The following is a 26284-nucleotide window of genomic DNA, read 5'->3' on the forward strand; positions in this document are numbered from 1 at the left end:
TTATCATAAAACACTACTCCTCTTTCCGGGGTTCGGTTTGGGAGTTCCGAGGCCTCAAAAATAAAATATAAAATTTCATGTTTGCTTCGGGTTCTGACTTGCAAATCATGTTAATTGCTCGGATAGGGTCGGGCCGAAAATTAATACCCACGGGCCTGGTCAGGCTGGATTTTTTCGGCCTGATCTTACTTCTAGGTAGTCCACTGAGTTAAGAGGCAACTGGAGTGCTGCATACCTGTCAAAGTAAACGTTTTTCCCGTATTTTATAGTTTTTTTTTATCATTTCAAATTGTGTACGCCGTATAATCACTTTTGTATGGGATTTAATTTTTGTAAGTACGTTTTTTGTGAAACCGATCTCGTTTTACCCATTTCGGCTCTAACCCGGATTGTCTCGGTCACTGGTAGCAAGCGAAATTTTCATGTTCGACCACTAATATTGTCATGCTTTAAGCATGATGTGCGCACGTGCATTCCCCTTTCACGCGTCCCCCTTTTCACTATATGAATATAGCACGTCAGCAAGCAATGTACCCACACAGACATCTACAGAATCTTGAATTTAGTGAATACAAGAGGCGCACCGACAGATTGGACATTTTGGGGAAAACTTTAGATGTTTAAGTGTGCCTCATGTAAATATGTGCTGCGTTGCATTTGTACTGTCTAATAAAGGGTATTGCAAGCGTTAAAAAGCGGAGCAATTGGCCGAGGTTGACTGGTATGCCAGAAAAAATAGGATTGCAAAAGTAAAGACGTAGTACGAGTCGGCCGCACAGATCTGGGTTTAAATAAAGGTCACGTCCACCTGTGTGGAGTTTGCATGTTCTCCAAGGGCCTCCGTGGGTTTCTTCTGGGTACTCCGGGTTCCTTCCACATTCCAAAAACATGCATGGTAGGCTGACCGAACACTCTAAATTGCCCCTAGCTATGGGTGTGAGTGTCCATGGTTGTCCGTCTACTTGTGCCCTACAATCGGCTGGTTACCAATTCAGGGTGTACCGCGGCTCCAGCACCCCCACAACCCCAATGAAGATTAAGCGGTTCAGAAAATGCGATATGAGATGAGATGTGGTATTACATAAAAAAAAATCACTATTAGTATGAGATTAAAGTCAATACTTCCAAGTCACAAGAGAAGCAGGATTTAACGCCACATCTTGTAAATGTTTTGAATGATTGACAGGCCACCACAGCAGAGGCTACGGCTCACTGTGCGAGGAGGCCGTCAAGATCTTTAATGGACTTCAGCATTTAGAGTCAGCGCATGACGCCGTGCCCATCATCCAGGGCGTGCTCCAGACTTGCCTTGACCTGAGGCCACTGCGCGATGAGGTCTACTGCCAGTTGGTGAAGCAGACCAGCCACACCCCCTCACCCTTCACTGCTGCTCACCTACGATATTGGCAACTGCTCACCTGCCTGAGCTGCACCTTCCTGCCTGGAGCCACAGTTCTCAAGTACCTACGTTTTCATCTCAAGAGGTGACATATTTAAATATATGGGGAGAAAATTCCTTAACTCATTCTCTCATGGATATGTTGCATCAATTTGGATCTATCAACACAAATTTTAAGCACAAGATAAAGATCAAACTTTTATTTTCGGGAGAAAAAAAAGACAGAATTTTAGATGTTGGATAAGCAGACCTTTGTTGACATAACTTGGATGCATACGCAATTGTCTGGGTGGCAAAAAAATCACGAGCATATGCCTGCATTGAAAGATGTGACGAACAGTTAACAGGCAAAATGACTGATTTAGATATAAACACTTTAACTTATGAAGTCCAGAAGATATTTTTAAAGGAGCTTCAAATATAATAATTTTGGGAAGAATGTTGGTCAAAAATCCGCGATCAAGTAGTGGCCAAAAACCCTGTGGTTATCAGAAGTTTTTTTTTTTTTTATCACTGTCCAGAATTTTGTCAGATTATCATTTATCTTCCTTTGCCTGAGTATCTTTAGCATACTTTAAATATTGTTCAAAGCGCTTTAGAATACTTAAATGATCGACGTAGTAGTGCACTAATCCCTTGTGGCTTCCACTTGGGACTGGACCTATTTCTGTGCAGATTGTTGCAACATTTAGGTTATCATATTAAATACGACATGAACTTAATGCAATTCCAGTCACTACATGGTGATTTAAAAAAAAAAAAGACTACAACAAGAATACCATCATAATCTGACAGCACCGACTTTAACCTTTCGATTGTCGTAGGTGTTCCTTTGGTTTTTGTAGGTGTTCCTTTGGTTTTTGTGGAGCCTCTTTGGTGGGAAAATGAAATAAACTTTTGGCCATATAGGAAGAATTGAATAATCTGCATCACTAAAGCACATTCCAAACGGACAACATTATTAAACGACCATAAACAACTGCAGGTTCTTGCCACTTGTGACCATAGTGCAACACAAAAAAGGAAAAAAAGACCTTCCTAAACAGTTGATTGACCTTGATGCTATGTTTTCTTGGGCTCTTTGGCTGCTATCATTATATTGCTCCTGGTTTAACACTAAATCGTCCTTAGGTAAGAGTGTGAGTCTTAATGGTTGTCTGTTTCCTTGTTCCCTGTAATTGACTGGCAATCAGGGTGTTGCTCGCCTACTGCTCGAAGTTGGAAATGAGGGGCTCCAGCACCCCTACCTCCCTTTTGTGGATAAAAGGCACAGAAAATGAATAATTAAATATTTGCCACAGCCAATATTTGAATAACTGTCCTCCATAGTGACCTCTGTCCCTGAAATGGTTAAAATCTGAAGCAATAATTAGTCAGATACAGTTGAGAGGACTTAACTGTGAGACAGTAGTAAAGAGAAAAAATATTGAGGCCCGTTGTCTTTTTAGGCCATGGATTTGCAAGTCTGATTAAGCCATTTTGCAGCATGTTAATCTATAAATTATTATCTAAGGGAGCAATTGCTCTCATAGACTTTTTCTTTCCGCTGTCTTTGGAAAGCTGGAGCTTGGCATAAGCCCCCAAAAAGCTTATGTTCCCCTCCGTCCCTCAGTCTGTCCCTAAAAGCATGTGTGGATAGAAAAAAACAGCAAGAAAGATGACATATGAGGGGATCCCACAGCCGTGCTGGAATATTCCTTATCTTGTTTCAACTGCGGGACCAATTCCCACCCCTGCGAGTAAACGCTTGTACATGTACTTGTTGTAAAAGTATTCACTCACCAAGTACGCGTACTTGGAGTAAAAGTCTATTACTTGTAGTGTAGTACAAAGTGGTTCAAGAACATTGCAAAATCACATTCTTATAATACAAGCACAAGTATATGTTCTTGTACTATAAGTAAACATAGTTATTTCTGCACCCTTAGTTTATAAAGCGAACAGAGCTTTGGCAACCTGAATGAAAACAAAGAACTTTTCTTGTGATTTGCTGATTTGTGGAGGACAGTTTCATGCTTGCTTTCGTACCTAGAGACTATTTAGAGTGTTCAGCCAGGCTACCATGCATGTTTTGGGACATGGGAGGAAATCGGGGGGCCTGCAAAACAAAAAAACGCACACAAACCTGGGAAAAATTACAAACAGTAAAGTCCAAACCTGGGCTTGAACCCTCTATCCCCATTGGGGACGATGCGCTAACCAATCATCCACTGGACCGAGTTAACAGTCTTTAACTGTAAGTATGACAAAAGATAACCGCTGGTTAACATGACCTTAGTCTTGGCTAAACACAAAGCAGGGATGGGCAAGGAAGGAAGGAATCGTGTTACGTGAGGGATGCAAATGTCATGTCGGGGCTTCAAAACTGAGACCTTTTTTCAAAGGAGCAATGTATAAGATTTGCACTTCAAACATTCATTAGCGGGTGGCCAGACGGCTTGAGTGTTTAGCATGTTCTGGGTTCAAATCCAGGTCAGTCCACCTGACCAGTGTGGTGTTTGCATGTTCTCCCCAGCCTGCGTGGTGTGAAAATATATAAGGCATATGTTTTGCACTGCTTATGTTTAGAACAAAGAATAAGTACCTATATTTGTTAATTTAAAAGAAAAAACTTTAAAAACCAGGATTTGCATAAGTGGGCACTATATTTCGAACCAAGTAGGCCATGGGTGTCAAAGTGGCGGCCCGTTGACCAAATCTGGCCCTCTGCATCATTTTGTGTGGCCCGGGAAAGTAAATCATGAGTGCCGACTCTCTGTTTTAGGATAAAATTAAAATGATGGATATAAATGTATATTCCATTTCCCAAATTTCCTCCTTTTTAAATCAATAATTGCAATGTTTTAATCAATTTCTTTGTGTTTTTAGGTAAAAAAAATCATCTTGCATAATCTAAAAATATATAAAGATGTTTTCCACTTTAATATGGAACATTTTTGAAAATAAAACCAATTATTAGATAAATGAGTTTCTCCTACTAAAAAAAATATCAAATCTATAAAAAATTGAATATTTAGGGATTTTAATCCAGTTCCTTTAATCCATTTATTAAAAAAATCTAAATATTCTATTTAAAATGGTCCGGCCCACATGAAATTGAGTTGACGTTAATGCGGCACGCGAACCAACCCGAGTCTGACACCCTTAATGTAGGCTAAAGTATTTTTTTCATAATTATTATTACTAAGGCGGCGATTGAGTCGGTAGCACGTTGGCATCACAGTTCTGGGGTCCTGAGTTCAGATCCAGGTCGGCCCTCCTATGTGAAGTTTGCATGTTCTCCCCGGGCCTGCATGGGTTTTCTCTGGGTTCTTTGGTTTCCTCCCACTTTCCAAAAAGATGCATGGTAGGCTGATAGGACACTCTAAATTGCCCCTAGCTATGGGTGTAAGTGTGCATGGTTGTCCGTCTGATTGGACACTGAATTTGCCATCCGCATGAGCGTGTGAGAGTGAATGGTTGTCAATCTCTTCGTGCCCTGCGATCGGCTGGCCACCGATTCAGGCCCTCTGACGTCCAGAAGTCAGCTGGGATAGGCTCCTAGTTACAGTTACGGTGGGGCAGTTACGCCTGCAGACATTTTTAATAGGAGTGGGCAGACACGGCCTCTGAATATTTTGGGATGGCCAGTAAATCCACGTGGGTGTGTATGTGTCCTTGGTGCCAGCAGTTTTTTTCACCCGCAGGCTACCGCCTTAAAGGCACGGAGGAGAGTTAGGAAATGGTAGTGAGCAACAGCTTGCTTGGCTGTGTATTTGGGATGAAATTAATGAATGAATGAGTGATGCAACTCCAGTCCGATGGTCAACTGGCTAGTGGGGTACACGCTAACTTTATAAAGGTGGCCCTGGCCACCCATTGGGGGCGCCCCTTAATTTTTTGGTCCATTATCATATTACAAACTGGACCAACGGATCAAAACTCACTTCTCTCTTACAGGATTCAGAACCAAAGTCCAGAATCGGAAATGGACAACTACGCCTCCTTTATCTGCGAGGCTCTAGAGAAGACAAAGTGTCGTGAGCGCGTACCGTCGTGGGAGGAGATCCAGATGCTGATAAGCAGGCAGGAGATGATGTGCATAGTGCACTATCCAGGACCTGGGTGTTGCCAGATCTACATCAGTTCACATACCACTGCCAATGAGGTTTGGATTTCTCAATCAAAATGTTTTGCTCCAATATACGAACATTTGTCCAAGTTATGAAAACATTAAAAAAGGAATGATGTGGTATGTATAATTAACAAGGAAATGCTGCAACACACATAAACTCACATACTGCAGCCATCATTCAAGCCATGGTCAATAACTCCACTTCTAGCTACACCCACTTTGTCGACTTCACAACAGTTTACACCCACAGTGCAGTTCAAACCCATCGGCCTTTGCGCCCTGGAATGGTCCACATGGAGCATCACGTGGCCTTAGCTACTTATTCTCACACGGGTCGCAGGAGTGCTGGAAAGCTCATTGAGTTGCAGTTACAAATTTGTTTGTATTGATGAAGTTTCCACAATGAAAGTGTGATGCTCCCCAGTCCAATTCATGTCAAACTGAAAAAGAAAGAAAAAACAAGTTATGATTCCATAACTAGTGGTTATGAAATTGAGGCATTATTTTATACAACGGTGAGTTCCTGGATAGGGGATAGACTGAGAGAAAGAGTCACTTGACAGATGCGCTTGTAACATAACAGAATTTTTAAATGTAACTTAAATTAACTTACACACACTTGAAAAAAGTTTTAATCTCATGTTACACTAAATCTAAACCTTCTTGTGCAACAACCAAGGTAAAGATGTTCATGTATTCCACCGCGGCTTTCGTGGCGAACTTCCTGCTTCTCCATACGTGTTGACGAGCCAGCTCAGTCACCCGTACACTTCATGTTTTTCGATAATTTCGTGCTTAATATTGATTGTCATACGCATTTTCTTTGAGCTTCCCTTCATTGCACCGGCATGCTTTGGATCCATTGTTTCCCTTAATTCTGCACTGACTAATGCAAAAAGAAAGAAGAAAAATGCAACGCTCGCCCACTGCTCGTAGAGATCTTTGGATGAGGGAGATGTGGCGAGAGAGACAGTGCGGCGAAATCATAACGCAGCCTCGTGTCGGCCACCTGGCTGTATGCTCGTATCTCAATTGTTTGTCTCGTATCTCAAAGTAAATATTTGCTCGGAATTTCACTTGATCTCAAATTTCTCGTATGTCGAGGTATTACTGTACAAGCAGTGTCCATCAAAAGCCCCACATTCCAGGTAGGGACCACTGAGAGTCCACAAGCCTTGTGGGCTCTCAGTGGTCCTAATAGAAGAGTGATTGAATTTCTTCAGAGTTTAAACTCAAGCTTCGAGCATTTGCAAGAATTATCCATGAGTATGCCATGAATACATCTCCTTTCCCAAATACTGGTGAAAGCATTGAAATGTTCTGCTTTATTTTAGGACACAACTTTATAGCAGTACGATTGCTCATTATCCCTTATTGCAGAAAGTGCATAGTTTACGGGGGAAAAAACTGAATGGGACGCTCGCTTCGATCACACATGCTCATCCTTTTATGGTATTAGCAATGGTATTAGCAGCGCAAAGAAGCACTACTCGTAAAAAGGCACGCAATAAAAAAAATGAACTTACGAACATTTTTCGACATAAACGCAATGCGCAGACATGTTCTTATGTACCGTTGTTTATAACTTGAATATTCGTAAGTAAGGGAGTGTCTGTACAGGAGGTCAAAACACAAAGACTCTGTCTATTCACGATAACATGCAATGCTTGACCATTACTGGCTGCAGATGATCACTTGACATTGCTTGGCCAATCAGTGCTGCGAGGAATTTATTTATCTTGAATTTGAAAAAAATCACATTTTATTTCACACCATTGTAGGGTTCCGTGAATACGCATATGAAACTGGTGGGGTTCGATGAATGCGCGTTTAAAACTGGTGGGGTTCGGTAACTCCAACAAGGTTAAGAACCACTGGTTTAGACTAAACAAGGCTTACAGGAGCAAAGCTTATACTTCATTGCAAACAAAGTATGTTAGTAATAATATGCGCATAACTAAGGGTGAGCAAAGCATTCTTCAATTGCAGGGGCCAAGCCTACTGTGCTTTTTTGTAAGCAAATGTATAATATGATATAAAAACTCTGAAAATAGGTTATTTTATCTTTTATTAATTAACCACCTCGAATGATACTAATCGACGATCTTCTACTCCAGAAAAAAATATGTTAATTTTAGTTTTTTGCTTTAATCTATGTATCCATTCAAGTAATGGATGACATTTCATTTAGCCAACGCTTTTTGTGTTCTTTGTAGGTGGTGCAGCGGATGCAGCAAAGACTAGGCCTACAGGACAGCAAGAATACATTTGCACTGCACGAGCAGAACATGCTTTGGGAGCGTCCATTGTCAGGCGGCGTGCTCATCGTAGACATCCTCACCAGGTCTGGTTTGTTTTCATCTCTTGTGGACCGTCATGTGTCAGTTTGATAGCAACCTTTGTGTTGGTGTTAGTGGACAAAGGAGGGAAATTTAAAAATCCAATTTTCTTGTTTTCAACAAATGTTATTACACAAAGAGTTGTCAAGAGCATAAAACAAATATCCAATCCTAAAATGTTCACAAGGGTTGGGTGACTACTTGTAATAAACTAGTAGAGATGATTAAAGAAATTGTTACATTCATCAATAATTATAATAATATATAATTATACTTTAATATAACTAGAAAACACTGCAGGCAGACATCTGATTCAGTTATTGACATTTAATTAAATTGGCTTCTCTGATGATCAACTTGCAAAGGAACATTCCGACATCGTCTCTGCCACGAATAAAATCTACCGTGCAGTCATTTCTCCTGCCCCTTTAAGGCCATAAATCAAAACAATTACAAGGTTATTGATTAATCCAACTGCGTAAGCAAAAACAACACCTGCAACACTCGTAGCCTATCAGGTATTCAATAATAACAATTAAGGAGAACTCAAAACAAACTCCATTGGAATTTAAACAAACAAGCCTTCATTCGACAAAACAATTCCATAAAGAAGCGAAAAGAGTGTCACGATTTACGACAATATGTGAGTAATCATGAAGGTTGCTTGGATAGCAATCATGCAGCATAAGCATCTTCTTCCTTGGGTAAAAGTTCAGTAAAGAGTCCAGTAAACAGTTCTTGGAACGAGGACTCTGTGACTTGTTACTATCCCAAGTTCTCTTCAGACAAATTGAAGAAGCTTCCATACAAAAATGATTAAATGCACAGTATTTGCAATAGTATTACAGAATTAATCCAGCAGAAATCAACAGTTACTTTAAGTTTTTTATGTAGTATTTATTTTATTATTGACATTGGAGATCCACCGGTATGGGTTTTTCAAGACTGGTACTCATTATTAGTATTTGGAGGAGGCCCACTGGGAGTTGCGAGCCAGTGTCCCTGATGTTCTTATGAGCAGCAAACAAGAAGTAATATAATACTTCTCATATTAGATAATAATAACAGGAAATGCTACTGCTGAGCTTACCCAGATATTGATTGTGGGTAATGTAATTGTATTCTGAGAAAGAGTGCTATTGCCTATCGCCGTTGTATGCACGAGTATACTTCATCACCCAGAAAGCCCTTTTTGCCCGCGCATGCACATTGTGCGTTTCCTGGTCGAAACTCGTCTGAATAAATATTTTGGTGCTCGTAGATATTGTTATACACGAAAGAGATGCAGCAAAAAAGACAGTGCGCTACAATGATAAACAGCCTCTCATGTCTTGACCACCTGGCTTGGTCACATCTCAAAATTTTGATCGCGGGCGAATTAATCGATCGAAATTTTCGTCGTACCACGGGCATGTCGTACATTGAGCATGTTGTACCACGAGGTACCACTGTAATATTTATTGTGTCCTACCTTTTTTTTAAATGAAATAAACAAATAAAAAAACATGGTGATAAGTGTGAAGCTAAATGAAAGCCAAGTGAAGTAACCAAAAAAAATCAAAAACTAACCTTAAACTTAGTTTTTGATTTTTTTAAAAACATTTTTTACTTTCAGCAATCATCAAAACTGACAAAAACTGTTTAGAATTACTAATGTATTAATCCAGTGATTGCAAATGTTTTCTGTACACGTAATCAAGCATGGGCGGTGATAAGGTGACTGGTTAGCAGTGTAAACATTTAATTTCACAGAATTCATCATGACAGTGTTAGACTTTTTTTCTTTCCTGCCAAATTTTAGAATTTATGTGTTTTCCAATATTAGTTTAATCCGCCCTGAGAATCCATTGTTGGTGTGGTGACTTTGTGTGCAGCGTCTCCAACAAAGATTGCGGATCCAGAGGTCAACGGAAACTGTGTTTCAAGATCTATTGCCTTCTAGATGCAGACAGCATTCCAGTGGACAGCATTGAGTATATATTCCTCTTTGAGCAGGTAAGAATGTGAATGAGGGTGTGTTGGGTGCTTGTATATATATGTATGTGTATGTATATATATATCTCACCAACACAGTTACCTATTTATATATTTATTCATGTATTTATTTATTAACTTACTATTAAGTACCCATTTGTGTATAATGCCTTTTCTATTCCTGCATCCTCACCCTCTTCCTATTGCAACAAAGAAATTTCCCGATTACGGGATGAATAAAGTTATCCAATCCAATCCAATCCAATCCAACTAGAACATAGAGAGGAAGAGCAGCCGCAACATAGTTCCTTTTTCTCCAGGTCAAAATGTGACTACCAGGTTGTCTTTCCAGTTTTGGAAACTTAATTTGCTCTAAATCTCAAAGCACTTTTCTCAGTGATTATCAGCAGGTTATTATCAGCATTTTTAAACTTGCTTTTCACACTACAGTGGTCAAGTTAACTAATTTATGCTTTGCATGTCAGGACTAAATAAGTATCAAGGATATAGTTTAGTAATTCAGCATTAAGAATTCCTATATATTTTTTTAATTGAAAAACTAAACGACCTGAAAAGATTTTAAAAATCAAATTTTGGCTTAGTTATGCGCTTTTCTTTTTTTTAAATATTTTAGATACCGTATTTTCACGACTTTAAGGTGCACCGCATTATAAGGCGCAATGAAGCATTTTAATGTTTTTTCCATATATAACGTGCGCTGCTCCACTTTACACTGGCCTACCTCAGCATTATATGGTCTACAGTAGAGGCTGGGATTAGGTTATGCATCCACTAGATGGCGCTGCGGGAATGACAACAAAACAGTCACATAGGTCAGTCCAACTTTATTAATAGATTACAAATCAGCTTTTTGACTACTCCATTCACTCCCAATATGAATAAACATTATTTTCTCTAATAACTCATGTAGAACTGGTGGGCGAATTCGGCCTCCAACACGCACGTCTGTCTCACCAAAGTCGTCATTAATTTCTCCCTCCCTGAAAGCTCAGACCAAACTTGAGACTTCCACTGGGAATGATGGCGAACATAGAATTAATGTGCTGGATCGAGCCCCGAGCTCAACCGAAATCAAACACCGTTTTATATATATCAAAATTTACTGTGCACCGGAAATTGAGTCTTGGGCTGCTTGCCGTAGTTGTGAGAGCTGTTGCGGCTCAATATTGATCCATATATAATATATATATAGTTCGCAGTCTCGCTTTGAATGATCTGTTGATCCCAATCTATCGGCTGGAGTTCTTTTGTCAATCCAGACGGAATGACGGCGAGCACCAAATTAGTGTGCTCGCCGTCATACTGGGTGTATTGCCAAAATGACTACATATCCCAGCATGAACCGCACATGGGGGGAAATGAAGTCGCAGGCTGCTTACCGTCGTTCAGGAACTGTAGAGGATGGTGTACTCTATCGACTGATTTATTTTATTTTATCTTGATAATTTTAATATTTGTCCATTTACAAGGCGTGCTGGATTATAAGGCGCCCTGTCTATTTTGGAGAAAATTTAAGAGTTTTAACTGTGTCTTATAGTCGTGAAAATACGGTTATTGGTTCAGGGTTTTGCCTCAGTTCTTATATTCGGTTTACAATTTTGCCTGTAATTTTCCTTTCAGTGTATCCTTACTTTTTGTATTAAATTTTGTTTTTAGGATTATTTATCTCCGAAATCACAATTTATCTACAAACTATACGTTAGTTCATATTTGAATTATTGGCAACCATTGACCTAGAACTTCAATTAAATTGAAGTGGGATGCTTTACATTGAAGGGACTTTGGCTGCAGTGCTCCCACTTCAAATGGAACTGACATCTATCATCCTTTCCAACCTTGGTGATTTTTGGATCCTCAGTGTCACGAGATGGTGGTCCGCGGTCAGCTGCCCGCCTGCGAGGAGGACCTCCAGATGCTGGCGGCTCTCCGACTTCAAGCAGTCATGGGGGACTTCAGCACGCACATGCCCTGCCCACCCCTGGATGAACTCTTTCCCGGCCACGTGCTGGAAGCCCGCGTCCTGGCATCACTGGTGTCCTCAGCGACAGGCATCCCCACCGCTCATCGTTTCCCTGGCGGCCTTTTCGCTGGAGCGCTGTGGAGCCACGCAGCCGCGGGGCAGAAGCAAAAGGCAGAAAATGATCTGCGTCTCCGCAGCCGTGTGAAGGAGGAGGCAGCGGCCGTCATGGGATCCATTTTGGAGCGGTGGAGGGGACTGGCGGGCTCCGACAGGAGAAACAGTATGGCCGCCTACCTTGCCATCGCACGCCAGTGGTCTGGCTTCGGATGCACGCTCTATGAAGTTGACTTCTACATTGTGAGTACTTCTAAAAATGACATGCAGCGATCTAACCTGGAGCTATTTGGTCAAACGCCACATTATTAAACACTTGGCTTGGTAACTATTTTGTTACATTTAATATTGAATTAAATCACTTTAACAGGATAGTCCTGTCTACAGTTTTGAAATATGAATATTCAGTTTGTTGATTATTTATAAATGCTTATTTTCCATATTCAGAGTATTCACACTTTAGAATTGGGTTCTTTGTATGATTATATGCTGTTTTTTTTAAGTTTAAAGTATTTTAATTCAAATGAAAAAGAATACATGCTCTCCACTGAATAAGAACGCTGATATTCTTAGTAATATTCTTCATCCATTTATTTTCCGCTTTGCGTATCCTTGTGTATCCAAATGCAGGAAACGGGAAAAGAACAAGGAGTGTTCTAACGAAACTTTAGCAACTGAGGCAGGACGGAATTCAAGAAAATAACGAGGACTTAACAATAAATAACAAAATCAAACCTGACATGGGGAAATGAGGAACATGGCATGGTGACATTGCATAAAGCCAACAGGGCAGACGATCCAACAATGACTCACAAACACATAGGGTTTTAATAGACAGACAAAGGTTGATTTCAAAGTACATGCAGAATGGTCACAAGAGGAAAGGGAAGCCCGAAAAGCAAACAAACAAACCAAAACCCCAACTTACCATCAAAATGTGGGTTGGCTAGGGCCTATCTCGGCTAACAAGGCGCTATAAAAATATCAACATTTCATTACAAATTATATAAATAATTGACTTGATTGACCTTTTGATGTTTGTTTTTTAATATTTTTTATTTTATTTTTTAATTTTTTTTACACAAAATATAAAACATTTTGGCCACCTGACTGTGCAGGGCTTCACACGCCTGACTTCGGTTTGGGCAAGCATGGGATTGATTCCCGCTTCTTGGTGGTTTGATTGGTCGTCTCTTTGTGTGCCAATAACCTGAGGATAAACAGAGAAAGAATTGTTTTTTTTTTTTATAAGTAATAATTACTTCTAATTACTTTTATTTTCCAATATTGTTCTTAAAAATAAAAATAAAATGTTTGGACTATAAGCAGTAACTTTTTGTTCTTAATTTTCTAATTTATGTCGATTATATTGTCTAGTGTGCCTTATACAAGAAAAAACAATCTTGTTGAATTTGTTGGGTGTGGCTTATGATCAGGTCCAATCAATTACAGTAAATTCTTTTACAGAAAGAAAATAAATCTGAAAAACCAGTTTATGTGGCTTAGAAAAAAAGTCAAAAAATAAGTCCCACATAATAAAAAATAAAAATACTGCTCACATTTTACATTTTTATATCAAGACTTCTTCAGCATGATATCAAATTATCTTATGTCTCACCTTGTGAATATTTGGATCCTCTATTTTTGTATATTTTATATCCATTGACTAAATTTTTGTCAACAAAGGGAAGTATCAGTAAAAGTTTGACAAAGTCACCCTGTACAAGTCACACTGAAATTTTGATTGTCCTCTCCAGAGCTCAACGGGGACTTTTTCCCAGAAGTTATGGTTGGGAGTGGCAGCTGGCAGCGTCTCTCTGTATCGCCAAGGAGAGGCCGAGGCCCTCGAGTCCTTTCCCTACCAGCAAATCTGCTCTTATGGCGTCTCTGACAGCAACACCTTTAAGATCAGCACCGATGGCCGTGACATACTTTTTGAAACCAACAAGGTAAAACAATGCAAGTATATTAAATAGGTACATATTTTCACCCTATATTTAACGACTATAGTCCTTTAAAAAACTAATAAAGAAACTAATAAATTAATATCAAGGCTATTGTCAAAAAATATGTTTTTACTATGTGATATTTTTAAAATTTTCCCAAAAATATTTTTTAAAGGCTAATGTATGGCTGGTGGCCAAAAATCATACAGAAGCCATAATATCCTCAAGTCATCTTTAAATTGGGAAAACTTTGGATTAACCATTGAGTTTAAATAGTTAGTTATTTCCAAAATATGCTTCTGTAATGTTTATTGTGAAGTCTTTAGATTTCTGTAGACTACTACATAATGCTAATTTAATACTATTTGAAGTACAAGTAGTGCCTAATGCTCATATAATAGTCATTGAAGTGTAAATACTATACAATGTTCATTTAACAAATTGGACATATTGGATACGTAGTCTGTAACGGCATATTCTCAAAATTAGATGACACTGATCTGAACCGGTAAGTCAATGTGATCAGGAATCCCTAATCCTAATGTTTACCTCAATCGTTGTCATTGAGGGTGATAGACGTCCGATCCATTTGAAATGGAAGGGTCTTAGTGATGAACTCATTTAAATTCATAATTGTATTCAATGTTTCTTTGTTTCCCAGCTGAACGAGATCACGCAGCTGATGAATGCTTACTTCAACGCTACCCATATGCAACGAGGGAAGAGCGATGTCGTCAAAATTCATGACGGGACACCCATGGGGTTCTGCCACCCATCCGGACATGCTCTACTGGAGCTGCCCTCACACACTGTCTGACGCGGAGGCTGCGCAAAGTCGGCGTTGCCACCAAGAACTTCCACGTCCGCTTTCTCTCTTTAACCAAGGCGGTCGTCATCCCTCCATGAAAGGATTCATTTGTTGAATCCTTGACAGATTTATATACAGTTTATTTTATACAAACTGTCTTATTCAAGTGAGATTTTGAAATATTATAACGTTATTTTATAACTTTGATTTAGTTAAAAAAACTTTTTAATTATATTGTATTATTTTATATGAAACATTTGTTCATTCGCAGTCAACCTTCCCTCTTCAAATCTATCAGCCATAGAGTTAACTCCAATGAAGTTCTTTTTGCTTTTATTTTGTTTAAACATGTCTTAAAGTTAGTTGCCTTTTACCGTTGGCATTGTGTTGCGCAATTAGGGGCATCTGTTTAGGTGGGAACAATGAAGTACCCACAAATAAATCTAAGCACAAAACCTTTTAGCACAACAACATAATATTCAACTTTAAAAGATAGATTTGGGAAATGGCGTAATTTCAGCCTTTTTTTTCAAGCAATCGTGACATAGGAACCCTTTGGCAATTGTGAGCTTTTTGTGTTGGTGCTTTAAAAACGGAAGTTTTAGAAATATTGGACGGACCAAAGATGTTTTTGGATATGGATTTCAAAAACTTTGCCTCTCCCTGCCTTCTATTCAAGCGTTTAATTGTATTGTATGAGCGATTATGTGGCACTAATTGTGGAGTATGTTTGCCCACATAACAATAAACAAACAAATTGCTAGCAGCCACTCAATATTGAGATCAATATGCCAAATTTTGCCTGCTACGCAGCTGCAGGCAGCTCCGGGATGATGTGGCAAAACTAAGTTTTTTTGTTATTTTGTATTCAGCTTGTTTATACGCTGCATGGTACCTCTTTATCTGTGTGTTTATAGTTGATTGCACTATTTTTCTTAGCTAACTTAAAGTGCAATAAGATAAATACCATATGTAATTATTAATAAAAACAGTACCATTTTATCACATTTCTATTTTATTTTTGTCTGTATGTGTGGCAATCTTGTGCATCAAAGTTCCCATAAAACATGTGTCTAAATAGAATCCTGGGAGTAAATCAAGTACAGTGGTACCTCAAGATACAAGCTTAATTCATTCCGGGACTGAGCTCGTATGTCGATTTAATCATAACTCAAATGACCATGAATTGGATTGGATTGGATTGGATAACTTTATTCATCCCGTAATCGGGAAATTTCTTTGTTGCAATAGGAAGAGGGTGAGGATGCAGGAATAGAAAAGGCATTATACACAAATGGGTACTTAATAGTAAGATAATAAATAAATACATGAATAAATATATAAATAGGTAACTGTGTTGGTGAGATATATATATATACATACACATACATATATATACAAGCACATCTACACTGTATCCGAAATTCGGGAGGTCCTAACCCACAGCCTTTTTTGAGTTAAAGAGCCTGACGGCTGATGGGAGGAAGGATCTGCGGAAGCGCTCCTTCCTGCAATGAGGGTGTAGCAGTCTATTGCTGAAAGAGCTTTGGAGGGACTCCACAGACTCATGCAGGGGGTGGGAGGTGCTGTCCATGATGGACCTCATCCTGGTCAGCATCCTCCGCTCTCCCACTTCCTCCACAGAGTCCAAAGGACAGCCCAGAACAGAGCTGGCCCTCCTGATCAGCTTGTTCAGCCTGTTCCTGTCCCTCTCCGTGCTCCCACTTCCCCAACAGACCACTGCATAAAACACAGTAGATGCCACCACAGTGTCATAGAAGGTCCTCAACAGTGACCTGCACACACCAAAGGACCGTAGGCTCCTCAACAGGTAGAGGCGGCTCTGGCCCCTTCTGTACAGGGCATCTATGTTTGTGGACCAGTCTAGTCTACTGTTGAGGTGAACACCCAGATACTTCAAGTTGTCCACGATTTCAATGTCTTTACCCTGGATGTTCACCTGAGTGGTCTGTTGAGGTGTCCTCCGAAAGTCAACGACCATTTCCTTTGTCTTACTGGTGTTGATGTGCAGGTGGTTTTGCCTACACCAGTCGACAAAGGCTGTGATGACTCCCCTGTACTCCAGGTCGTTCCCGTCAGTCACTCGTCCAACAATGGCGGTGTCGTCGGAGAATTTCTGGAGGTGGCAGGTGTCTGTATTATGTTTAAAGTCTGACGTGTAGAGGGAGAAGAGGAGTGGGGAAAGCACTGTGCCTTGTGGGGCCCCCGTGCTGCAAGTTACCACATCAGACGTACAGTCCTGGAGTCTCACATATTGTGGTCTGTTGGTGAGGAAGTCGATGATCCATGCAGCCAGGTGGTTCCTTACTCCAGCCACCTCCAGTTTCCCTCTCAGAAGGACCGGCTGAATGGTGTTGAATGCGCTGGAGAGGTCAAAAAACATCATTCTCACCGTGCTTCCCGAGTTCTCCAGGTGTGAAAGAGACCTGTGCATCAGGTAGGTGGTAGCATCTTCCACACCAATGCCTGGACGATAGGCGAACTGCAGAGGGTCCAGCTCTGCATTCATCAGGGGGCTCAGGTGGTTGAGGATGATCCTCTCCAGTGTCTTGATCAGGTGAGAGGTTAGTGCTACCGGCCTGAAGTGGTTTGGCTCCCTGGCGTTCGCAGTCTTTGGGACTGGGACCACGCAGGAAGTTTTCCACAAGGTTGGGACCTTCTGCAGACTGAGGCTGAGGTTGAAAATATGCAGAATCACTGTGCCAAGCTGATCCGCACACTCTCTCAGTAGTCTGGAGCTGAGGCCGTCCGGACCGGTAGCCTTCCTTGCCTCGATCTTCTTTAGTTGTTTTGTCACCTGATCGACAGTGATGCAGAGACCGGTGGAAGAGGGGGAGGAAGAGGGGGAGGAAGAGGAGAACGAGGGGGTAGAGTTGCTTCTGGTCTGGGGGGTCAGGGGAGCAGGGGCAGGGCTGAATCTGTTAAAGAACTGATTCAGTTCGTTGGCCCACTCCCCGTCTCCGGACTCCGGGCCTTTCCCACTGTTGCCTCCATGGCCCGAGATGGTCCTCAAGCTCCTCCAGACCTCTTTGGTGTTGCCTCTTTGGAGTTGCTTCTCTAGCCTCCTCCTGTAGCTGGTCTTTCCCCTCCTTATCTCTCTCTTCAGCTCCTTCTGGACCGTTTTGAGACTCTCCTTCTCCCCATACCTAAAAGCCCTCTTCTTCTTGTTCAGGAGGGCCCTTAGATCCCTGGTGACCCACGGCTTATTGTTGGAGTAACAACGGACCTTCTTGGAGGGTACGATGTTCTCCACACAGAAGTTGATGTAATCTGTGATGCAGTGGGTCAAGCTGTCGATGAGAAAGTATTAATTGAAAAGACTACTCAAGTCATGAGTAACTGCTTACAATATATTTGTCAGCGCAACATCTATATGAGCTGTTCTTAGTCTTATTGTGGAATATTGTGGCACACATTAGTCTAGATAACGTCTACTGTGGAATTAGCAGACGGCCGTGAGTAATGAAGATATCAGACGGTCCCAAAACGATGACGAATGACGGCAGAATGTCCCACATGTTTTCACTGTACTGTACTCACTCTATAAGACATGCTGAGTTGTGCAACAAAGTCGGTCTTGCCTCCTGTTTGGAACCGAAGCTTCTGGTTAGTTTTGATCAACTCCAATATTTGGCGTCAGACACAGGAGCTAAAGGGGAAGGCGTTGAATGCTTACTGAAAAAGGTAAGATTTCTTACCATTTGATTGGCCAGACGAAGGAAAATATGATCGTATATAACAACTCCCTCGAGCAACATTCTTTGGGGAAAGTTTTTACAAAAGAAAAACATGTCTTACTTGTAGAGAAAAATATTTAGACAGTGTCTATCCTGTTACAAAAGCAGTGAATGACAAGTCAATTTTTCCACTGAGCTAACTTTACCTGTTTGAACCTTACAGGGAATGGTCTGAATCTGGGTGCAGTAGATGAGACATGGTGTACCCATTGTCCAAGACAAACCGCACCATGGATTCCACGTTTTGGCTTATGGTGGTGAAGTGGGGCAAATAAATTATAGAACTCCTGTCGAAAAAGAAACAGGACTATCTGCTTTCGTTTCATTGTTTTTACCAGTGTTAGTTTTAGAGTGGAGGAGATACAATTTCAGTGTGGCGGTTGGCCTCTATTGACGACGTTGAACCTCATCGAGGAATGGCGATTCGACTTATGGGTTGGTTTGCTTTTCCTTTTCAGGACAGATATGCAAGTAAGGTGAATTCTGGTAAAGATTGAGACAACAGATTTCCCCCAAGTGTATTTGTCATAAATAAAAAAAGATTATCAGATTACGTACATATATATAATAACGGGGGAATGTTAGGGTCATTAGTCTCACATTTGTTATATATTTGCTCGCAATGAAGACTGCTTTGCTTTATTTAGGTTTATTAATGTTACATTATTAGATATCTGCTTGCAATGAAGAATGATTTGCTTTACTTAGCTTATGAACATTAAAAGTCATTTTTAGTACATCTGCTTGCAACCGTGATAAACAACACGAAGGATCGGTGGCTGGTTGTGCCTGCCACCCAATCACAGGCCCAGCAAGGTGTGCTTCATCAGCCAGTGAGGTGTAATTAAAGCCACTAAGAAAATGACCACACCGCTGAAAATGAAAAAGGTGATTTTAAAAATTAAAGAATACTAACTGTACTCTTATTTTAAAAACCCAAAATTATTTCCGCCATTTTGTATGTATTTAAAAAACTTAATATCAATTAAGCTAAAACTACAGCGAGAATTTTCTGCATTGCCTTGCTTTGAACAAGAAATAAATAAACTTTGGTTTTCTTCCCTTAATGTGGAAAAATATGTTTTTTTTAAGTGAAAAAAGGAAGCATTTGGACAGTTTTAGTTCACCCATAACCTACACCTTGGGTTGTAGGGCTGTTATATCTACAAACTCAAAAATCAAAATGTTACCACTAAGGAATTGACAGCTTTTCAAACATTGTGCAAGAAAACGAAATGATCTTCCTTCACTGCTCCTGCGTCCCCCAGGAGATGTAGTCAGGCCTGGTGGCGGCACTGTACTCATCCACCAACTGCTGCACCACCTCGCGTGAGTTGTCCAGCTCATCGTAATTGTCCTTGAAAATGTCCTCCTTGCGAAACTGCTCCAGGAAGGCCTCACGTTTGCGCAACTTGTCATACTGCCGGCAAGTCCTCTCAAAAAGCTAGGCAAAAACATGGGGAACCTCAGCAAAAGAGTAGTCGAAAGTGTGTCCCTTGATGCAAGACTTACCGAGGAGATGCTAGTGTGATTTGCCATCATGAGGCCGCTGACGCGGTGGGCCGACGGCAAATACGGTGACTTCCTGGACAGCGCCACCTGAATGCTGGCCGGACCCCAGGGGATAAAACTGGCCAGTTTGCGTTCTCGGATCCTCTGGAGACTTTTGTGCACCTGCCCACATAATGGTGAGCTTCAGTACATTACTAATGCCAAAATTTCCAAAATGTGACTTGAAAAACTGAATGCTTATTGGTAGGAGACATTCTATCCAGTGGGAGGATTGACAGCGAGTTGTGTGTGGATTGTCAAAGGGACTCGATGAATTGACAAGCACCGACCAAAAACTGCCTCAGAATTTACAGGAACTGACAGCATATTGACCGAAAATTAACAGGCACACAAAAAAGACCATAACAAATAAAATAGACAGAAGTGACGTGAAATTAAAAGCTGACCCAGGAGTCGGTAGGAACTAACCCTGAAAGAGGTTAAATCGGGCTAAAAAAAAAAGAAAAAATCCAGCCCAATTAATGAGACATTGTTCAGAACAACGCTGAGTTCACACAGGGCGAGAGAACGGGCTTGTAAACATAACAAACATACATTTAATTTAGGTAAATGAAATTATATTACGTTACAGACACACTAAGAATAAGTTTCAATCTTACTTTAGACTAAACTGAGTTCTAATTTTGTTATCACTTTTTTTACTTTTCTTCTCCGGGCTTGGCCCTATTTGCATCGCTTCCACCTTCCCTTTTATCCGCATTTTTTTAAAAGGAACATATTTAGTTTTTGATTGTTTGCTATATTAATAACGCAATAGGATAACGCACAACCACTTGCCAACTTGTCCGGGGGCTCCTCTAGTATTGGCGAGCCAGCTCGATCTTTCGTACACTACATGTTTTTCGATTATTTTGTGCTTGATATCAATTGCCATGATATGCATTTACTTTGCACTACTCTTCATTGCACCTGCTTGCTTTGGATCCATTGTTTTTCCCCTAATTCTGCAATGACTAACGCAAAAAAGAATGCAATGCTCCGATACCTTTACACAAGGGAGATGCGGCGAGAGAGACCGTGCACAAAAATCATTAACAGCCTCTCATACTCGTATCTCAAGGCATATATTTGATCGGAATTTTACGGTACCTGAGTGGGGTCCACCTCTCCCTGGATGATGTTGAGGATGGCAATGTAACAGTGGCTGGGCTGGCGCTCCCTCCCCGTGGACACCATTACGTTTTTGGGCTGCAGGAGCCTTCTCATTACATCCAGCACTGTAGTTTTCCTCACGCTGGCCACCTGCAAACAAACAGCGCGTCAATCCCAATCCATGACAAAAATCCCCTTGCCTATGTGAGTCCACTCACAGATTGGTCAGTGGTGAGCGGCGTGTATCCGGTCATCAGGAAGTGGAGGCGCGGCGTCGGGATAAGAGAGGCGATGAGGCCGATCAGGTCATTGTTCATGTATCCCGGGTAGCGCAGAGTGGTGGTGCTTGCTGACATGATAGTCGATACCTGTTACCAAGAATTAAAAAAAGAAGAATTTAAGTTTTTCCAGAATCATCCAAACGAGGAACTGTTCACTCGTCATTATTAAGTCTACTGAATTAGAAACCCAATCACATGATTGCAATAACCAATTCAAACTCATTTAATTTTTATTTCATTTTAAGTTTGCTAAGCAACAAACTGCCCAGAATAGTTTGCTAATCGCGGGACGTGAAGCCAAATATAGGAGGAGGAGGTTAATAAGATGGTCCCGCTCACTTACCAGCTGGTTAATCTGTGAGAAGGAAGGGTTCTGGATATGCAACCGGTCTGTGGCAATGCGATTTAGCGCTGTGTTGTCCAAAACCACCTGCAAATTCACACACAATTACATGAAAAGGACAAGTAACATGGCCAAAAATAACACTTCAGTCTTTAATAGATGTGCGCATAGAGCGAGAGTGCGATAGAGTGCAATAGAGCGCGATAGAGCGCCAGAGAGTGCGAGAGAGTGCGAGAGAGTGCGAGAGAGTGCGAGAGAGTGCGAGAGAGTGCGAGAGAGCGTGCGAGAGAGATCTCTCGATGCTCTTTCGATAGAGATAGAGATATGGGTGTATTGAAGAATTCTATATCCCAGCAGTCAATGCGCGCCGGAAATAGAGTCTGGTTTAGTTGTCAGCACTATTGTGGTCCGATATTCATCCAAATATATATTTCCCAGCAGTCACTGTGCAGTACTTTATCTACGAGAAAATAGTAGTCGGGGGCTGCTTGCCGTAATTGTCCTATCGACTGATTTATTTGATCTTATCGCAATAACAATTTTAGTATTTGGCCCATATATAAAGCGCACTGGATTATAAGGCGCACTGTCTATTTTGGAGAAAATTTAAGACTTTTATGTGCGCCTTATAGTCATGAAAATACGGTACATACATGTGTATCTACGTGAAATCCATTTTAAATGAGAGGCTGGCAGCAAATGAACATTCACTCGCTGTCAGGTCTCCCGCATCAATTGGATTGGACGTATATCACCGTTAACAGCAGCAAATGCGTCTCACCACACAGTCTGCGTTCTGTGTAAGCCTTTTGAGGGTTAGGAGGGAGTTATAAGGCTGCACCACAACGTCGCTCATTTCATCTTGGTTGGGGAAGACCGAGTAGGTCTGCACAAGCTTCTTTGGATACCTAGTGAGAACATTAAAAAGTTTTAAAAATCGATGTAAATATACCATATTTTCACACCTATATGGCGCACCGAAGTCTAAAATTACAAATAAAACAAAATTGCACCCGGAAATGAGACGGCGTCTTTTCAGTTGGTGCGCCCTATAGGTGTCAAAATACGGAAATCACTATGTATTCAGTTTCTGAAGAAATATTTGCACCTGTCATTTAGCTTCTCCAGCAGGTAGGAGCCCAGACCGGATCCTGTGCCCCCAGCAATGGAATGACAGAGGACGAAACCCTGCAGTTAGAATTCAAGTTACTCATAATGAGAAGCAGTGAGCCTATTATTACCATACATGCAGAAAAAAAAGTCCAAAACCTCCCTGCTTGTAATACCTGCCTTGTACTCAGGCCTTAGCTATTACTACGGCATTTATTACATACCACACCCTCCCAATATACACATGCTCACATGGACCAACCTTCAACTTTCTCTCACACACACTAAATGATGGTGAGATGTGGGGTTAAGAATATGTGTCTTACAGGAATTGCAGACATTAGAGAGGAAATGGTTGTTTTTTCATGAGGCGGTGGCTAAAGAAAGCACACAAAACACCTAAGAATAATAGTCATAGAATTAAAAAATGGAGACAGTCAGCGTTTACAGCAGTGTACTAGTAAACTGAAAAATAGAATTGACACAAGTATCGATATTGAAATGGTATATCCAGATTGTGACAATTTATCAAATGGTGACATATTGTGATACCTTGTATCCTGAAAGATAATGGATATGGTCCGGTAAAGAATTAATATATTCTTTTAAAAAGGTGTCAATGCTTAAAAAAAGCGATACCAAACTGTTGCACTAAGATGGTGTTTTGTTAACTTTTGGCCTGCCACTCACACTTTTTTCAAGAAAATTTATACATTCATTTTCGTGAACTCTAATAACCTTGTTAAGAACTTACCTCCAGACTATCGCTCCCATCTGCCTCACGGTCAATAATGTCAAAAATGTCCTCTTGGAGTTTTTTCCCCTAGAGACAAAAAGATTTTCCCCACATAATTAAACGTGAATCGACAATTCCCGAGGCCGTTCACAGACATCTTAGTTGATTTTACTCGCACCTGTGAGAACCCGCTTGCCCAGTTGTTGCCAGCCCCTCCGCCGTGCTCGGACAAGTAGATGTTCTCGGGGTTGTACAGGTTGGCATAGGGAGAGTTGAGGATGGAGTGAATTACTCGTGGCTCCAGATCCAGGAGGACCGCGCGAGGGATGTAATGCTCATCGTCGGCCTGGCAAAATAAGTAAATGAACATACGAACAAACGAGCAAACGAATAAATACATAAATATATCAAACCAATAAATACATAAATATATCAAACGAATAAATACATAAATATATCAAACGAATGAATACAAATATATATGCGTATACATATACAATTAAATAAATATATACATAAAACAAAATGGTTATTATACCACCGTTAAATTATTATTATTTTTTTTACTATTTCATTGGGATGGACAAAGAAAATGCCCATGGATGTTTCTTATCCTTCTGTTGGTAATTTCAGTGATTATCACCCTCCTAAAATACCAGCAAGTGTGTAAAAAGCTTGTGAGGTTACAGAAAACATTTAGCCCCCGTTATTGCAACAATGGGTACATAGAGTACTTAGATCCACTTTTGGTATACACATTGTTGGATTAATTCTGTAAGACTATAATATATATATATATGTGTGTGCATGTAATCATTTTTGTATGAAAGCTTCTTCAATTTCTCTGGATCGTAACAAGTCACCGAGTCCTCGTTCCAAGGGGTGTTTACTGGACGTTTACCCAAGGAATGCAGACCTAGAAAGACGCTTAAGAAGATGCTTAGGCAGCATGATCGCTATCCAAGAAACATTCGTGATTACTTGCATTTTGTTGTAAATTGTGACGCTCTTTTCGCTTCTTTATGGAATTGATTTGTCAAATGGAGGCTTGTTTGTTTAAATTCCATTGGAGTTTGTTTTGAATTCCCCTTAATTGTTATTATTGAACACCTGAAATGCTATGATTGTTGCAAGTGTTGTTTTTGCTTCTGCAATAACCTTGTAATTGTTTTGATTTATGGCCTTAAAGGGGCAGGAGAAATTTAACAAGATATATAACCAGTTACTCGAGCGGTCAGGGCCATACAAAAATTGAATTTAGTGCACAGAAAATGCACACTGACTGATCGGGCGCATTGACCATTTTAGAGAAAATGTTAAGACTTATAAGTGTGCCCTATAGGTGTGAAAATACGGTAGTTGTTGTTGTGGGAGGCTCCAGGTGGAAGTAAAGCAGGCAGTAATGCTAATGGGACAATCTGAAAATAAAATAACGGATACCAAAATTGCATTTAAGTTTTGGGGGATTTCGGAACTTGGATCTTGTTTTCGTATGTTTGGACAGCATCGGTCGATCACTGCTGGCGTCAGATTACTAATTTAAAGAGTTTGCATTTTTTCTGAAAAGCCAACCAACAAAGACAGAAAGAGTTAAGCGTAAACTGCTAAAAACGATCACATTGCCAGATTTCAATGCATGTCGGAAAGGACTGAAAGATGTATGTATAAATTGGTAGTTGTACATTCTCCGTTCATCTGCTGCTATCTAGTGGCACGCAACAACACTCGCATCTAACCATTTGAGAGCCACAACAAATATGCCTTATCTCGAAGGCTAGCATAAATGGGTTGAATGACCATGGCGTACCTGATAGAAGAAAACATCTTTCCTATCGGTTCCCTCGGTGGCAAACTCCTCGACGATACCTTCTGGACTGATGCCGTGCTCTGCACACAGCTGCTTCCAAAACTCAAAGCCAACTGCAAACACACACAGGCGAACACTTGCTTTGACTTTGGATATAGCCTTTGGCACTACTACATCAAGTAGAATTGCAAAGTTGCATGCTTAAACTTTCTTTGGCATAAAAGATGGAAACCGACATCATGACAGAATATCGGTGACGTCGATGGAGAGAATCACCGATCCAAGCAAGCTAACAACTCAGATGGAGGGGAGAGCTCCGAATTATATTGACTTGTGTATTTTATGGCACACGTACTTTGGTTGCCGCATTGCCCAAGTTGAAGCGTTATTATTTCCCGAGGCATCTTGGTATATTGGCGGCCCTTTATTTTGCCAGCGTGCTAACCTCTGCTAGGCTTCTTCCCGCTTGGTGCTGATCTGACGTTCGAAGCACACTTTCTCGTCTGTGTATTAAAGTTTGATCGAGTACCACTGCCCTCTAGAGGTGGATATGGGAAACTGAACTGTTAGTTGCGTTATAAACATGATGATTAAGTACGGTGGCCAACTCGTAATACAAAAACATTTTAAGTTTTACTTATCATAGAACAACTAAACTGTCTTCTGATGTCGTACACACTTTTGACATAACTAAAAAATACTGACTAAAATCCAAGCATGTAGTTACGTTTTTTTTCACATTTTGATTTCATTTTTATTTATGTTACAACTCATCCAATTAGTATCGGTCGGAATTTTGTTGCATTCTATCTGACTTATGAGTTGTGGACGGTAATTTTCATATTCGATCGAAATGACTGAGCGACATTAAATTAAATTTAAAAAAAACTTAAATGTGATTGCCACATTT

The 26284-nt window shown here is 40.6% G+C and overlaps 2 protein-coding genes and 1 long non-coding RNA gene across 4 annotated transcripts in view; 2 read left to right on the forward strand and 1 right to left on the reverse strand.

Annotated features, from left to right (window-relative positions):
- Positions 1-15677, forward strand: part of plekhh3 (pleckstrin homology, MyTH4 and FERM domain containing H3) — a 41906-nt gene extending 26229 nt beyond the window's left edge. For both annotated transcript variants that reach the window (XM_077734881.1, XM_077734882.1), the window contains exons 7-13: positions 1187-1484; positions 5339-5546; positions 7730-7857; positions 9727-9847; positions 11706-12164; positions 13679-13870; positions 14529-15677. In XM_077734881.1, coding sequence (XP_077591007.1) covers positions 1187-1484; positions 5339-5546; positions 7730-7857; positions 9727-9847; positions 11706-12164; positions 13679-13870; positions 14529-14684 — 1562 coding nt within the window. In that variant the 3' untranslated portion in view covers positions 14685-15677. The remainder of the gene's footprint in view (positions 1-1186; positions 1485-5338; positions 5547-7729; positions 7858-9726; positions 9848-11705; positions 12165-13678; positions 13871-14528) is intronic.
- A 2608-nt stretch (positions 15678-18285) lies between these two features.
- On the forward strand, positions 18286-18745 carry LOC144208284 (uncharacterized). The gene is made up of 2 exons (XR_013328863.1): positions 18286-18380; positions 18597-18745. It is a non-coding gene; the product is annotated as an uncharacterized LOC144208284 (long non-coding RNA).
- Positions 18746-18920: 175 nt separating this feature from the next.
- On the reverse strand, positions 18921-25896 carry tubg1 (tubulin, gamma 1). Its single transcript, XM_077734043.1, has 11 exons — positions 25730-25896; positions 25375-25487; positions 23746-23913; positions 23586-23654; positions 22830-22909; positions 22503-22629; positions 21722-21808; positions 21316-21465; positions 21095-21247; positions 19946-20107; positions 18921-19877 (listed from the first exon to the last, which is right to left on the reverse strand). The coding sequence occupies exons 1-11, from the start codon at positions 25776-25778 to the stop codon at positions 19680-19682; spliced, it is 1356 nt and encodes a 451-aa protein (XP_077590169.1). The 5' UTR covers positions 25779-25896; the 3' UTR covers positions 18921-19679.
- Positions 25897-26284: the final 388 nt, after the last annotated feature.

The sequence above is a fragment of the Stigmatopora nigra genome, chromosome 15 (genome assembly GCF_051989575.1).
Source record: "Stigmatopora nigra isolate UIUO_SnigA chromosome 15, RoL_Snig_1.1, whole genome shotgun sequence".
Taxonomy (NCBI): domain Eukaryota; kingdom Metazoa; phylum Chordata; class Actinopteri; order Syngnathiformes; family Syngnathidae; genus Stigmatopora; species Stigmatopora nigra.

Excerpts from the sequence above, each read along its gene's own strand:
- tubg1 (XM_077734043.1), bottom strand. The coding sequence starts at position 25,778 with ATGCCTCGGGAAATAATAACGCTTCAACTTGGGCAATGCGGCAACCAA. Across the intron at positions 25,488-25,729 it reads TGGGCAATGCGGCAACCAAA|TTGGCTTTGAGTTTTGGAAG; the intron begins GTACGTGTGCCA and ends GTGTGTTTGCAG. Across the intron at positions 22,630-22,829 it reads CTGGAGAAGCTAAATGACAG|GTATCCAAAGAAGCTTGTGC; the intron begins GTGCAAATATTT and ends TGTTCTCACTAG.